The 13,692-nt window shown below is 57.1% G+C and overlaps 1 protein-coding gene across 19 annotated transcripts in view; it reads left to right on the forward strand.

Annotated features, from left to right (window-relative positions):
- The window catches only part of BIN1 (bridging integrator 1), a 57,719-nt gene that overhangs the window by 15,551 nt on the left and 28,476 nt on the right, over positions 1-13,692 (forward strand). For all 19 annotated transcript variants that reach the window (XM_036857758.1, XM_036857760.1, XM_036857759.1 and 16 more), the window contains exon 2: positions 13,350-13,430. In XM_036857758.1, coding sequence (XP_036713653.1) covers positions 13,350-13,430 — 81 coding nt within the window. The remainder of the gene's footprint in view (positions 1-13,349; positions 13,431-13,692) is intronic.

Genomic DNA, 13,692 nt, shown 5'->3' on the forward strand with positions numbered 1-13,692 from the left:
GCTGGGGACCTCAGACTCACTGTGACCCCCAGGTGTCCCAACCTCGGGTGATTCAGGCTCCTTCCCTCTTGTTGCTCAAACCTGGCGTCCCCCTCAGGTTTCTCCCTGTCGCCCCATCCTTGACCACTTCTCGCCATTTCCTGTCTTGGCCCTAAACCATCATGGCCTCTCACCTGGGTCACTGTAGTCACGCAAGTGGGCTCCCTGCTCCAACCTGCTCTGCAGTCTGTTCCCACACAGCAGCCTGGGGCTTTTAAAACTGTGGGTCAGATCACAGCTCTCCAGAGCCTCCCGCTCCCCGCTGGAGTTTCAAAGCCCTGTGGCCTGGCCCTGGCTGCCAAGGCAGTTTGTGCAGTGATTGGAGTGTCTAGCCTCTGGAGCCAGGCTCGGGGTTTGGATCCTAACCACCCTGCTGGCTGGCTGTGTGACCCTGGGGAGATTTTAAGGCAGTGCCTCAGTTTCCACGTCTGCAAAGTGGGGATAATAATAGTACTTCCTTCCATGTGAAGGGCTCGGCACCTGTGTTGCAGGGCATCTTCCTCCTACACCTGCCCTCTTGCCCTCTTTCACACTCTGGCCTGCTCTTCCCACCCCAGGGCCTTTGCACTTGCTGTGCCCTCTGCCTGGTGTGGTCTTGCTCCGTCATCAGGTCACAGAGGTCACGTCCCTGAGCCCCGCCCTCTCCGTGCCCTGCTGTGTGTGTGTTCAGAGACTTCCATCGCCATCGGACATGCCTCCCCCTTGGAGCACCGGCCCTTCCAGGGCGGGGGGCCTTGCTCTGCTCCCTGTAGAACACAGCCTTCCAGGCTGGGGGAGGGCATCCCAGATGAGCCAAGCCTCAGCTCCAGTCCCAGCCCATACAACCCAGGGGCCAAATCCCCGAGTCCAGGGGCGGTGACTCCTCCATTGCATCCGAGCTGTGAGGGCCAAAAACACGTGGGGGTCCCTGAGGAGGGAGCAACTTGGACCCACCCCGAGAAGCTGGTGAAAAGTCCCTTTCTTCCACTGGAGCGGGGGCTGGGTGGGGTGAGGGCTAGAGGGGGAGATCTGGACAGTTGGGTGATGCTTGATTGTGGAAGGGAGTGGCCTTCCCCTCTGGGTGGTCCTGGCCCTTCCAGAAGCCCTCCTACCCACATGGAGGCCTGCTTCTGGTTCTGGTTCTGTGGACACCCAGGAATGGGCTCAGACTGGCGGGTGGTTCCTGAGGGGAGGGGAGCCAGTCACGACCAAGCCTAGGCCCCCTCCTGTGCCCCCTTGGGGCTCCAGGGCACCCCATGTGGGCTGACCCCCTCCCAATTCCTCCCATATGGAAAGGGGCTCCTTTAGAGCCATTTTGTTTGGGAACCAATGGCCAGGTTCAGATTCTAGCTCCTGTTTACTTAGCCCTGAGACCAGAGGCATTAGGCCTCAAGTTTTTGTGTTTTTTTTTTTTTTTTTTCTTTCTACAACATATTTTTATATTACTGCCTGATAGTTATGTATAATAACTTTTTTTTTTTTTTTTTTTTTGGCCACGCCGCATGGCATGAGGGATCTTAGTTCCCTGACCAGGGATGGAACCCGGGCCCCCTGCATTGGAGCCCTAACCACTGGACCGTCAGGGAAGTCCCAGGCCTCAAGTTTCCTCATCTGAATACCTCCCTCTCATGGGATTTAGCGAACGCTTGTAAGGCTCTCGGGACGCCTTTGGATTAGCGGCTGCGTCTGATCTGTGGCTGCCTCCCCCGCACCGGTCCAGCCCAGCCCCTCCCAGCACCCCCCAACCCCTTCCCCATCCCAGCTTCGGCCCCAGCTGCCTCTGCTCCCCGGTGCTCTGTTCTGGGCTGTTCCAGCCTCCTCCACCCACCGCAGCCCACCCTAGCTTCCTCGGGGGTCTGGGTGGCCCTGCTCTGGCTTCTGGCCACTGGCTTATCTGCTGAACAGGCTGGAATTTCAGGCTTCCTGGGAGGGGAGGGGAGAAAGGAGAGGAGGGCAGGGTTTCTTGGCTGGAATCATCTGGAAACTCCTTACCTGGGAGTAAGTAAGTAAGTAAGCTGGTTTCGATCAGACTGTCGTATTTCAAGGCGCTGTTGTGGGTCTGACATACATGGCGGCCAAGTGTTTGTGTACCAGTTAAGGACGTAAAAAAAGAAAACCAAACATCACTTTTCACTCTCGCCAGTATTTCTAAAGGAAAGGAAGAATCACTAAAAGAGGAAGGAGATAATTTTAGAGTGACAGTTTCCCAAGAAAGGCCCGTTGGCTTCCTTAGTCGGTCAGCCGTTCTTACCAGGGCCCACAGGAAAGGATGTTGAGTCTCTGTGGACTGGTGTCAGGGGATAGCGACTTCCAGAACATGAGGGCTTGTGAAAAGAAATAGATCACCAAGTGGGGTGAGGCCCTGGAGCTTCAGGGAGGGTTGGGAGGGGAACCTGGAAATGTTTTTTAGTTTTGTATTTCATTGCAAAAATGTTTGCAAACTTTGCATTCTAATACACAATCTGTGCCGCTTATGTCACAAAAGTGGTTTCTTTACCAGTTAAATCTTTGGAACGCAGCAAGGTGGAGCAGGAATCTTTTGCAGTAAACAGATACGCTTCCTGTTACCCCCAGGAGGCTCTGTATCCCTGTTTAAGGATCACAAGTTGAGGGATTTCCCTGGCGGTTCAGTGGTTAGGACTCTGAGCTTTCACTGCCCTGACGGCCCGGGGTTCAATCACTGGTTGGGGAACTAAGATCCTGCCAGCCCAGCGGTGCGGCCGAAAGAAAAAAAAAAAAAAAGAATCACAAGTTGGGTTTGGGTTTTGAAATCCATCCGGTTCGGGGTCCTGGCTCTGCCACTCATTAGCTGAGTGACCTCTCTGAGCCTGTTTCTTCATCTGTAACATGGGACCAACAGTCACACCTTGGGATGTCCTGGTGGTATGAGCCCACCTGTAAGGCAGTGTCAGGGGTGGGGGGCCCCCCCGAAGGTGGGTCCTTGGCCCGGGCTCCCTGGGGTCATGCCTTGCACTATGATGTCTGTGGAGCTTCAAAGGAGGGGCAGATGCAGTCCATGGGGAGCTTGGCTGGGCGGGTGCATGGCTGAGAGATGACATCCGATGGTGAGGGGTACCCCCCCGGAGTGTGAGCTGAGCTCACAGACTTCCCCTGAAAGGAAGGCGGGTGGCAGCCTCTCCTGTCACCTCCTCCAGCCAGCCTGAGGAAACGGAGGTGCCGAGCAAGGATGGGGGCACAGAGGAACCAGGGAAGGGGGCTGTCTCTTGGGGGCAGCCCTGCGTGTGTGCTGGGCTGGGGAGAGGGAGCTGGAGTTGGGACCCCCTCTCGAGCTGCCTGAGACCCGCCGGCCCAGAGATGGCCCTTCCCGGGCCTGGAGCCTGGCTTGCCCCCCCTGGGAGACTGTTGCTTTCCCTTTCTCTGGTTTTCTCCCCAGCTCCCTTCTGCATTCCGGATTCTTCTTTCACACTGTCTCCTGGCCTCCGCTCTGCTTCTTGCATGGCTCTGTGGCCTCCGTGTGGTTCCTGCCACCTTCCTGCTGTGTCTGGAGGAGACTGAAGGGCCGGGGCAGGAGCCGTGTCAGGGAGCGTGTGTGGGGCTGTGTGCAGACACGTGGGCGAGCACCAGCACGCAGACACGCAAGTGTGCACAGGGGCCTGCGTTGGGGGGCATTCTTGCCTGCTGGGGTTGGAATGCTGTTCCTGGCTCTTGCCCAAGGCCGGCGTTTTAACATTTATCTTTCTTAAAAAGTCATCTCCCTTTGGGGAAGTCGTCAGGCTGAGCCTGATATGTGGCCAGCCCGGCACCGCAGGAGGGCTGAGGAGTGCTGTTGGAGGGCCCCTTGCCATGCGTTCTGGAAGCCCTGCGTTCTGGACTGGCTTTCCGGGCCCTGGGCTCTGCTCCCAGGCAGGAGCCTGAGCTGCTCCCCACCACGGCCGGCCACAGCCGGGCCAGGGAGGCCAGACCCCTCATTCTAGCCGCTCTCTGCCTGGTGCCCACCCGACGCCAGGGTGCAGCGGCCGCTCTGGGGCTGTAGCCGTGTCACACTGGCCAGCAGATCGCCAGCCTTGGGCGTGAGCGCTGTGGTTCTGGAGGCAGAGGTGCCTGATGCGTCTGCGTGAGTGAGTTCACGGGCCCTCGGCGGGAGAGGCGGCCCCGGTGTAGTCACCAGCCAGCCGGGGGGCGGGGGCCGCAGCCCAGGAGCGGCAGCGGGGAAAAGGACCCAGGAATCAGGAGCCCTGGGTCCAGTCCTGGCCGGCCCACAGTCTCCTTGATACCGGCCGGGGTTCTTGGCCTTCCGCAAGCAATAGAAACTGACTAGGGGCCAGACAAGAAATTCAGGCAAGGCTTTACGGGCCCCCCTGCTGCAGCTGGTGGGAGCGAGAACACACAACAGGTTCCCTTGCTCGCTTGCTCCCCGAGTGAGGGGCGAGCTTGTTCCTTATATGGGGTGAGGGTAGGGGTGTGTCCAGGGGTCGGCGGGAGGGGTGGCTGAGGTGGTCTGCCCACCCGTCTGGTGGTGCTGAGTGCAGGGGGCATGCGCAGGACCTGCTTTTGCTCCCGACCCCCTGCTTTTGCTCCGGGCTCTTCAAAAGTGGCAGCTGGGTTTTTTGGTCTCTTTGTATCTTTTGTCCATAATTTTGCCCCAACTGTGCATGCACGCAGTTATTTTTAGTCCCATATAGTTTCTTTATATTTTGTTGCTCGTGGAGAGGTGTGTCCAGGTGCAAGCATTGCAGCAAAGGGTCCCAGGCCCCAGGCTGTCTCATTGTCATTCATGAAATGGGGGTGCCAAGGCCCACTGGAGGAAGAGGCCCAAGGGGCCCAGATGGCCGCACAGTGCCAAGAAGGGTTCGGCCAGGCCAGCAGGGCATCCCTGGGCTAGGGTCGACTGTCGGAGGAGCCCATCGCCTCTGCATCCCCAGGGCTCAGTCACCGGGTGGTGTGGCCTCGGCCTCGGCAGGCACGGACCCAGTGGGCAGCTGCAGGGCCTTGAGTCTAGCTCACTTTCCACAGCAGACGAGATCTGGGCCACACTTGCTCAGCCACGGAGTCCTGGCTCTGCTCCTTCTCTGCCCTGCGGCCAAATTCCTTCCTTTTCTCATCTCTAAAGTGGCGGTGAGAATAATATAGCTCTAAGCCTGGCATAAAGATGAAAAGAAAGACCTAGGAACAGGACATCCAGGAGCAGTGAGCACACCTCCTCCCTAAAGGGAACCTGGGCTTCTTGGAGGAATGGCTGATTCTAGGGCCGGGGCAGGGACCCGCTAAGCCTGGAGCATCTCTAGGGTCAGGAAGCAAGGAAGTGCTCAAAGGCTAGTGGAGGCGTGTCCACAGGCTCCCACTGGCCGAATTTAGGACAGTTTGAGCATCAAAAAGAATAATGATGGTAATAGACTATAGCACACTGAATGCAAAACGGAGGCAAGAGTCCATAACAATATCCCCATAAAGGCACGACCAGGGGAAGGACTTCTTTATAGCACGCCAGGTAATATAGAGGAGGTGATAGAAGCCCGTGGTAACAGTTGTTGGTTCAGGCAAAGATGAGAGGCACAGAGCTTCTCAGACTTTAATGTGCACACAGAGCACTAGGGGACTTGTTAAAATGCATCGTCAAATCCAGCAGGTCTGGGGTGGAGCCTGAAATTCTGTATTTCTGCCAGGCTCCCAAAGCGCTGTGATGCTGCTGGTCCGTGGACCCCACTTTGAGTAGTAAAGTATTAAATGGATATAAAGGCATCGGGTAAAAAGTTATTGGCCGTGGACCGTCACACAGTGGCGATGTATCGCCTTTCAGATGACTAGTTAATTATCTAGAGACAAGTCATGACTAGTTAATTATCTAGAGACAAGTCATCTCTACAGCAGAGGTCTGGCAAACACTGCCCGACCAAGTGGTCAAGCTCAGCACCGGAAGCGGGGGGCATCCTGAGGTGATGCTGTTGAAGGACACATTACCTCTGTAGTATGCTTGCCAAAACAATGTTTAACCTGGACTTAATCATGAGGAAATGAGTCTGGGGTGCAGGGTATGCTCCATGGGACTGGTTTGTACTCTTAAAAAATGCGTGGCACAGGGAACCATACTCAGTATTTTGTAATAACCTATAAGGGAAAATGATCTGAAGAAGAATAGATATATATATATATATATATATAACTGAATCACTTTGCTGTACACCTGAAACTAACACAACATTGTAAATCAACTGTACGCCAATAAAAAAAATGTCAATATCATGAAAGAGAAACAAATATGTACAGTGAATAGGTATGTGGGGGAATATTTTAGACTAAAGGAGACAGGAGACATGACAATAAAAAGCAAAGTGTGTACTAAGTGAAGGAAGTCAGAAAGAGATATCACTTATATGTGGAATCTAAATATGACACAAATGAGCATATCTACGAAACAGAAACAGACTCACAGACACAGAGAACAGACTTGTGGTTGCCAGGGTGGAGAGGGGGAGGGATGGATTGGGAGTTTGGGATTAGCAGATGCAAACTGTTATATAAAGGAGGGATAAACAAGGTCCTACTGTATAGCACAGGGAACTATATTCAATCGTCTGCGATAAACCATAGTGGAAAAGAATATGAAAAAATATACATATGTATAACTGAATCACTTTGCTGTAGGGCAGAAATTAACACAACACTGTAAATCAACTATACTTCAATTAAAAAAAAAAGCAATGTGTGAACTATGAACTGTGTTTGGATCCCAGATCAAAAAACAAATAACCCAGACCTAAGGGAGATTTGGGGGACAACTAGGCATGTTTGTATATGGACGTATATTGGGTAATAGTAATAAGTAAAGAGTTAACATCGGGGGTGCCATGGTACCATGGGGATTTAGGAGAACAATCTTATTCTTGGAAATGTGCCGACGTCCTTAGGGGTGAAGGACTGAGGGTACAGGGTCATGATGTTTGCAGCCTACTTTCCAGTGGTTGGGCTAACATACAAACAAACGAACTAAACTGTTTCAATAGAGAGAGAGAAAAATTGTGGCCTGTGGTAACAATTGGTGAGTTGGGGGAAGGGCAGATGGCAGTCTGTTGTACTCTTCTTTCAACTTGTTTTGCCGTTTAAGTGGTTTATATTTCAAACTAGAAGTCAGGAGGGGGCCTATGCAATGTGCCCGTGCCTGGTGGGCTGGGCCTTACCTCTCCCCACTCCCTCCTTGCTCTGCTGAGGCCCTGCCCACCTGGCTCCTAGGTTACTAGAGGGTTGGGAGGAGTGTGGGGACAGGCGCCCATCACAGGGGGCCAGGGGGGCCCGGGCAGCATCCGGGCTCGGGGACCATGAAGCCGGCCCATCCCGCTGTTTGGGACAGAGGATGGAGCAGGCCGGCAGGAGTCGGGGTCACCCCAGGGTGTCGGGGAATGAGCCAGAGACCCTGAGGCCGTGGGAAGCTGGGGCAGAATATCCTGGGAGGGGGCAGCTCCAGCCACCAGGTGGCCTTTGGCCCAATTCTGGTGGCCACCTCTTCGTTTTTGCCTCTTGGCTTGTCTCCATCCGAATGGGTCCCTGCTGTGTGACCCCTGGGAAAGCCTGGCCTTCCACCTGCCCCTCTGCCTGTCTGTCTGTGTGCCCCTGCCTGCCCGGGAGCCTCTGTGAGGTTGCAAGGACGTACATCCTGTCGCTGCGGTCCCCTGACTGCAGGCCCTGCCCGGAGGAGGAAGTGCAGTGGTGATGCCCAGCCCCCCGGGCGCAGCTCATTCCGTGACCAACCTCAATCGAGGCCGTGGCCGTGGAGGCGCCGGAGGAGATGATGAGGAAGGTGAAGGCCCGCTGGAGTCTCAGCGGCTGGGTGGTGGGTGCCCGGGGGAGCTGAACGCCTCTCTGTGTGTGTGAGCCTGAGGGCTCCGGGTGCTGGGGGAGGCGGGAGGAGGTCTCCATCTCTGCTGGTCTCTAGAAGGGCTTTTCTAGCCTGGTCCAGAGCCTGGGGACCAGGGCTTCCGTCCTGGGCCCCTGGGCTGGGCTTTTCTCGCCAGCCCTATGCTACATGTTCAGATGTGGGTGTATGTCCCACACATGCAGAGGGCGGGCCAGGCTCTGGGAGGAGAGAGGGGTCCAAGCGGGGCCCCTGGGGTCAGCCGAGGGGTGAGTGCCTGCACGCTTGTTCCCCGCCCTGTGTTGGCTGGGCTGGGGTGGCTTGCCGGGGCCAGGTCTGCTGGGTGCCCCTCCTCCGGTCTGGAGCTTGGGAGCAGCCCTGGGCTCACTCCTGACTGTGAGGCCCTAGGCTGTGCGTCCTGCTTTGCCTGCCATCTGTCACGTGGGGCCAAGGACGCTTACCTGTGAGGAGGGGGCGCGTGGTGTCTGTAAAGTGCTGTGCTCGGTGGGCAGGGAGCGATAATTGGTCCCTAGTTCGAACGAGACTGGCCCCGGGGGCCCTTTCGTTCTTCTGGGTTTGGTGGCCGGGTGTGTGGCGCAGCTGGCCTGTCCCCTGGGGCCACTGGCCATCCAGGAGGAGAGGAGGGGGCCTGGCAAGATGGCCCGGACGAGACCTCTGGGCCGTGAGAGAGGCTGGGGAAGGGGCACCCCCCTCCCATGCAGCACCCCGGCCACAGGAAGCTGTCGCTGAGCCCTGGTACTTAGAGGCACTCAGCTGTGTCCTGTGAGCCTCTTGCCCCACCCAGGGAGGGACCACTGGCCCTGGGTCACAGCCCAGCCCGGACAGGCTGACCCATGGACGCTGTCGGGGAGGTTCGTTCTGCCACCAGCTCCCCTCTTTCTGCCCTGCCCGGGGTTGGGCCTTCCGAAGCTCTCCACGCCCTCTGCTATCTAGCTGCACTGAGGATGTGGTGAGAGCAGATGGGGTGGCACCGATATGGCTTCCTGGACCACTGGGCTTGGGCTGAGCAACTGCGACCTTGTTTATTACAAGGGAGACATGCGTGACGAGTGTGCGATGGGTGTGACACAGGCGAGTCTGGGGCTCCCCGAGCCACTCCGTAGCCCTGGACAGGGGGCAGCCGCCAGCCCCCTGCTCACCTAGCTCATTCTCCAGACCCGGCCCAGTGGTCCTGTATCCCCTGAGCCCCTGTGGCCCTGCACCTCCTGACACCCAGAGCCCCCCTGCTGCCCGCAGTGGTTGTCTGAGCGTAGCGTGGCCTGCTACCCGGGCGTTGAACGGGTGGAGCATCTCTGTCCCCAGGGCCCATGGCTGGGGCTCCCCTCTCGGCGAGGAGAGGGCTCTGAGCTTGTGTGTGTCCCAGGTGAGGGCTGGACAGAGCCACCCTGGGGCCTCTGTGGGGGTGGGGACAGATCGGGCATGGCCCAGCGGCTTTGAGGTGGCAGGGTGATCGGGTGCGGTCTGGGCACCCCAGAAGCTGGTCAGAAAGGCCTCTTCCCCAGTGTCTGGGGCGTGGCAGGAGCCCTAGCTATGGAGGGTGGCACACAGGTAGCCATCGGTGCTGTGGAACTTTGCTGCACCAAATTTTGTCCTGGTCCCTGTCCTGGGGCAGGTGGTGCCCAGCTTGCTTTTCCCCCAGTAGCCGCACTGGGAGCTCCCCCTGAGGACGAGGACCCAGGCTGTGTGCCCTCCTCCCCTTGTCTGTAAAGTGGGATGGGTACAGTGAGCAATAAACAAGGCCGAGGCCAGCACACACTCGCTGGGCGATGCCCTGAGCCTCGACGGTGCCGTGGGTACAGTGACTCCCGTGTCAGAGGCAGGCACTGAGGTGTAGCGAGTTAAGCCGTTCGCCTGAGGTCACATGGAGCTGTGCTGGTCACCGCCTTCCACACTGACTTTGCAGGGCTGGGACCCACTGGAGCCAACACACGTTACCCAAGACCAGGCCTCAAATTCGTGTGAATGCCAGATCTAACCCTGATCCTAACAGCCACCTTCATGGCGAGCTCTCTGCGTGTCAGGCTGAGGACTTTCCATACACGACCCTCTCATTTTGCATAACAGGAAACTGAGAGATGGGCTCTTTTGTTCAAGGTCAAGACTCTGACCTCAAAGTTCACAGCTCAGATGAGAACGTGCTGTGTGTCGACCCTGTGCCCAGCCCTGTAATGGAGCTGGGGACACAGAGAGGGCTGGACACTGTCCTCGATCTCAGGCTGTGCAGGCTTGGGCAAGGCCAGAGGCAGACACTCAGGCAATGAGGAGAGTTGGTACAGGCCCTAAGTGGTACAGAGTTGGGTGGAGGAGGGAAAGGGCAGGGGCAGCTTCACAGAGGAGGTGTCGCCTGAGCAAGGTTTTGGAGGATGAATAGGAGTCTGCTGTGTGAACATGCATGCCCGTGCATTCAAGTACAGAGTGTGTGCACGTGACTTCTGTCTGGCATCTTGGGATGCCATCTGTCTGGGCTGGGAGGGTGGGTTTGTGTCAGGTCCAGCCATCAACTGTGTGAAGGCTGTTCTGAAAGTCTTTTAGGGGATCCCCTGTACTTGGGTACCTACTATGGGCCAGGTACAGAGATGTTTTACAGACATGAGCCTTAAGGTGGGCACTAATGTCTTTTTTTTTTTTTTTTTTAAATTAAATTAATTAATTAATTAATTACTTGGTTGCGTTGGGTCTTCATTGCTGCGCATGGGCTTTCTCTAGCTGCAGCGAGCGGGGACTACTCTTCGTTGTGGTGCGCGGGCCTCTCGTTGCGGTGGCTTCTCTTGTTGCGGAGCACGGGCTCTAGGCACGTGGGCTTCAGTAGTAGTGGCACGCGGGCTTAGTGGCTCAGCGGCATGTGGGATCTTCCCGGACCAGGGCTCGAACCCGTGTCCCCTGCATTGTCAGGTGGATTCTTAACCACCGCGCCACCAGGGAAGCCCGCTAACGTCCTTTGTATTTTCCGACAAGGCACTTGAGGTTGAGAGAGACGGTCAGAGTCCCTTTTCTCAGGGTTCTTCTCACCACCTGGCGTAGTCTCACCGTGGCTGCCCTCTTCTCGAGGCCTGAAGCTCTCTCTGGTGGCTTCCGTTGGCTGGGGGAACCACACAGCTGTGTTTGATGCCTGGGGCCAGGTGTGCATGTCTTTGCGTACTTCGGGGCCTTGGCGTTCTCAGGAGCCCTGATAGCCGGGCGGGCACTGGGGACAGCACTGATGGAGGGCATCTCCTCAGGGAGAAGGAGAGGCAGGGGGTGCACAGGCTCACTTCCCAGTCCTCCTGCCCGACGGTTCGCTCCAGTGGGCCCTGCTGACTCCTGCAGGCTCTTTCCCACCTGGTGGTCCATTCCTCTCTGTGGAGGTGGCTGCCAGGGGAATGGGGAGCCTGTGGATTGAGGGAAGTGCCCGTTTTCTTTTCTTTACTTTCTTCTTCTTTTTTAAAATCTTTTCTTGGCCACGTTGTGCGGCATGTGGGATCTTAGTTCCCTGACCGGGGATCGAACCTGCACCCCCCCCCCCCGCCCATGCATTGGAAGTGTGGAGTCTTAACCACGGGACTGCCAGGGAAGTCCCAAAGTGCCCGTTTTCCTGCTCGTGGTTTTGCTTTTCTCCTCTCAGGTCGGTGTCAGCCCTTGGCATCCAGCTGCACTCCGCCCATGGAGTGTCCTGACTGTTGTAGCACAAAGCTGTTGGCGGCTGCTCCCCAGTGCGCCGCTGCCCCCGCACCCGCCACTCTCACCTTTCCTCTCCATCCTTTGCGACCTCTAGTCATCTTGAGCGACTTGAAATTCCCTGGTAATGGACCTCATCTTTCTGGTCCTCCTCGCCTTTGCTGCAAGCTCTCCCCTCCGTCTGAGCTGCCACTTCCCCCGGGAAGTCTTCCTTGATTGCCCAGCCTGGGTAGGATCTCCATCCTGGGCAGGATCTCCATCCTGGGCTCCCGCAGGCTCGTGTACCTCCCTCTCTCTTGGGACTGGACACACGTCTGATTGATTTGCTGCCCCAGCAGAGATGAACAGGGCTGGGCACAGAGCGGGCGTTTGGCAAGAGATGGCCAAATGCATTACATGATGAGAGAGAGGGTCTGAGAGCTGACTGGCCTCGTCCTGGCTCCTGGGCAGCTGGCGGAGGGGGGAGTGGGGCAGCACAGGCCATCCTAGGGTCAGTCAGGGATGGGAAGGGTCCAGGCTCTGTTCTGGGACTGGGCATCCCTCAGTCCAGGACCCTGGCCTGGCATTCCAGCCCCATCTGGTACTCATCCCTGCCAGGGGCCCACCTGTTTGTCTCCTCCACCTGCCACCCTCACCCACTACCACCTGCTTACTTGTTATTCTTGTTGGGTTTTGGCCGCCGTCTCTGCCGACCATCTCAGTGTTGTCCTTTTTGCTTGCCTGCCCAGGCCTGTGGAGGGGAGTCTTTGCCTCCCTCTCCCCCTGCACACCCCACCTCCTGTCTGCCTCAGTATCCCCTTTCTGTACCCCCATCTCATGTTTTTCTCTGCTGTCTTCCCATTGCCCTCACCCTTCCTTGCTCCTCTATTTTCTCTCTCTCTCTCTGCCCACAGAGAACTCTGGGATTGGAGGGAGCAGGGGCTGGGAGAGGGGAGTCCGGGAGAACCTGGTGGGCCAGCCTTTCTGGCCAGGGCTTCCTCTCAGGCTCCTGGTCCAGCTCCCTCTTTTTCTAGATCTTTCCCCCTCTCCTGGCCTTGGGTCTCTCTCTTTCTCTCTCTCTGCCTTTACCCACCCATCTCCCCATCTGTGTCCTCAATGTCCTCTCTGCTGACACAGCTGAGAAGGGACAGCTGTGACTCGCAGAGGGGCGAGTCTGCCTCTGGGATTTGGGGAGTAGAGTGTGTGGCTGTGAGCCCACGTGTGTGTGCCCTTGTGTGCCTGTGTGTGTGAATGCACGTGTGCCGGTGTCAGTGCCAGGGGTGGGAGGGAGTCTAGATATGGGCTAGAATGGGTCACAACTGAAACTCTAGTCAGATTGGGAGCTGACTCCTAGGGATGGCAAGAGCCTGACGCCCAGCCAGCCCTCCCTGCCCTCCTGGTCCTGGGGTGGTCACTTCCCTGCCCCTCCCTCTGGTATTTATGAGCCTTGGGCCCAGGAAAAGGAGTCATGTGGGGAGGTGGGGCTGCCCCTACTGGCCCCCTCATGTTCAGCTGCCAGGGTGGGGATGGAGCACCCAGGGGTGCAGTGTAAGGTCAGCTAGGAGGGGCGCCCGACCCCTCATACTGCTGTTTCGGTTACTACAGCAAGTCTGTCCTAAGTTCCTCCTCTTGACTGATGGGTGAGCCCTGTGTAGAGGATGAAGAGGGTCTCAGTCCTGCGCTTGGGGGTCACAGCAGCCACAAGACCTCTGATGGTCCCGGTGCCCTGGGCTGGGTGGATACTGGCCATGGGCCTCCCAGACCCTGGCTGGGGTGGGGAGGGGTCTGCGGTATTGGTGACGGGGCCTTCTTGGTTTGGCTACTTCCCTTCTCAGAGTAACACACTTTCTTTCTCCCTCTGCCTTGGCAGGTCCTCCAGAAGCTGGGGAAGGCGGATGAGACCAAGGATGAGCAGTTTGAACAGTGTGTCCAGAATTTCAACAAGCAGCTGGTGAGTGTGGGTGGCCCTTGGCCTTAGGGAGCCTGTGAAAATGGGACTGTGGCTGCCAGGTGGAAAATGTCAAGAGTTGAATTTGTGGGCTAGGGGAACTTGAGAAGAGGATCAGTGTGGGCTGGCGAGGTCATGGAAGACTTCTTGGAAGAGGAAGCACCGGCACTGGGTGTGGACCGTGGCGGGGGAGAGGAAGGAGGGGCAGGGGTATACCTTAGGTCCTTGGTAACACTTAAGGTTGGGGTGGGAGCTGGCATTAGAT

Source organism: Balaenoptera musculus, chromosome 7, assembly GCF_009873245.2.
Source record: "Balaenoptera musculus isolate JJ_BM4_2016_0621 chromosome 7, mBalMus1.pri.v3, whole genome shotgun sequence".
NCBI classification, from domain to species: Eukaryota; Metazoa; Chordata; class Mammalia; order Artiodactyla; family Balaenopteridae; genus Balaenoptera; species Balaenoptera musculus.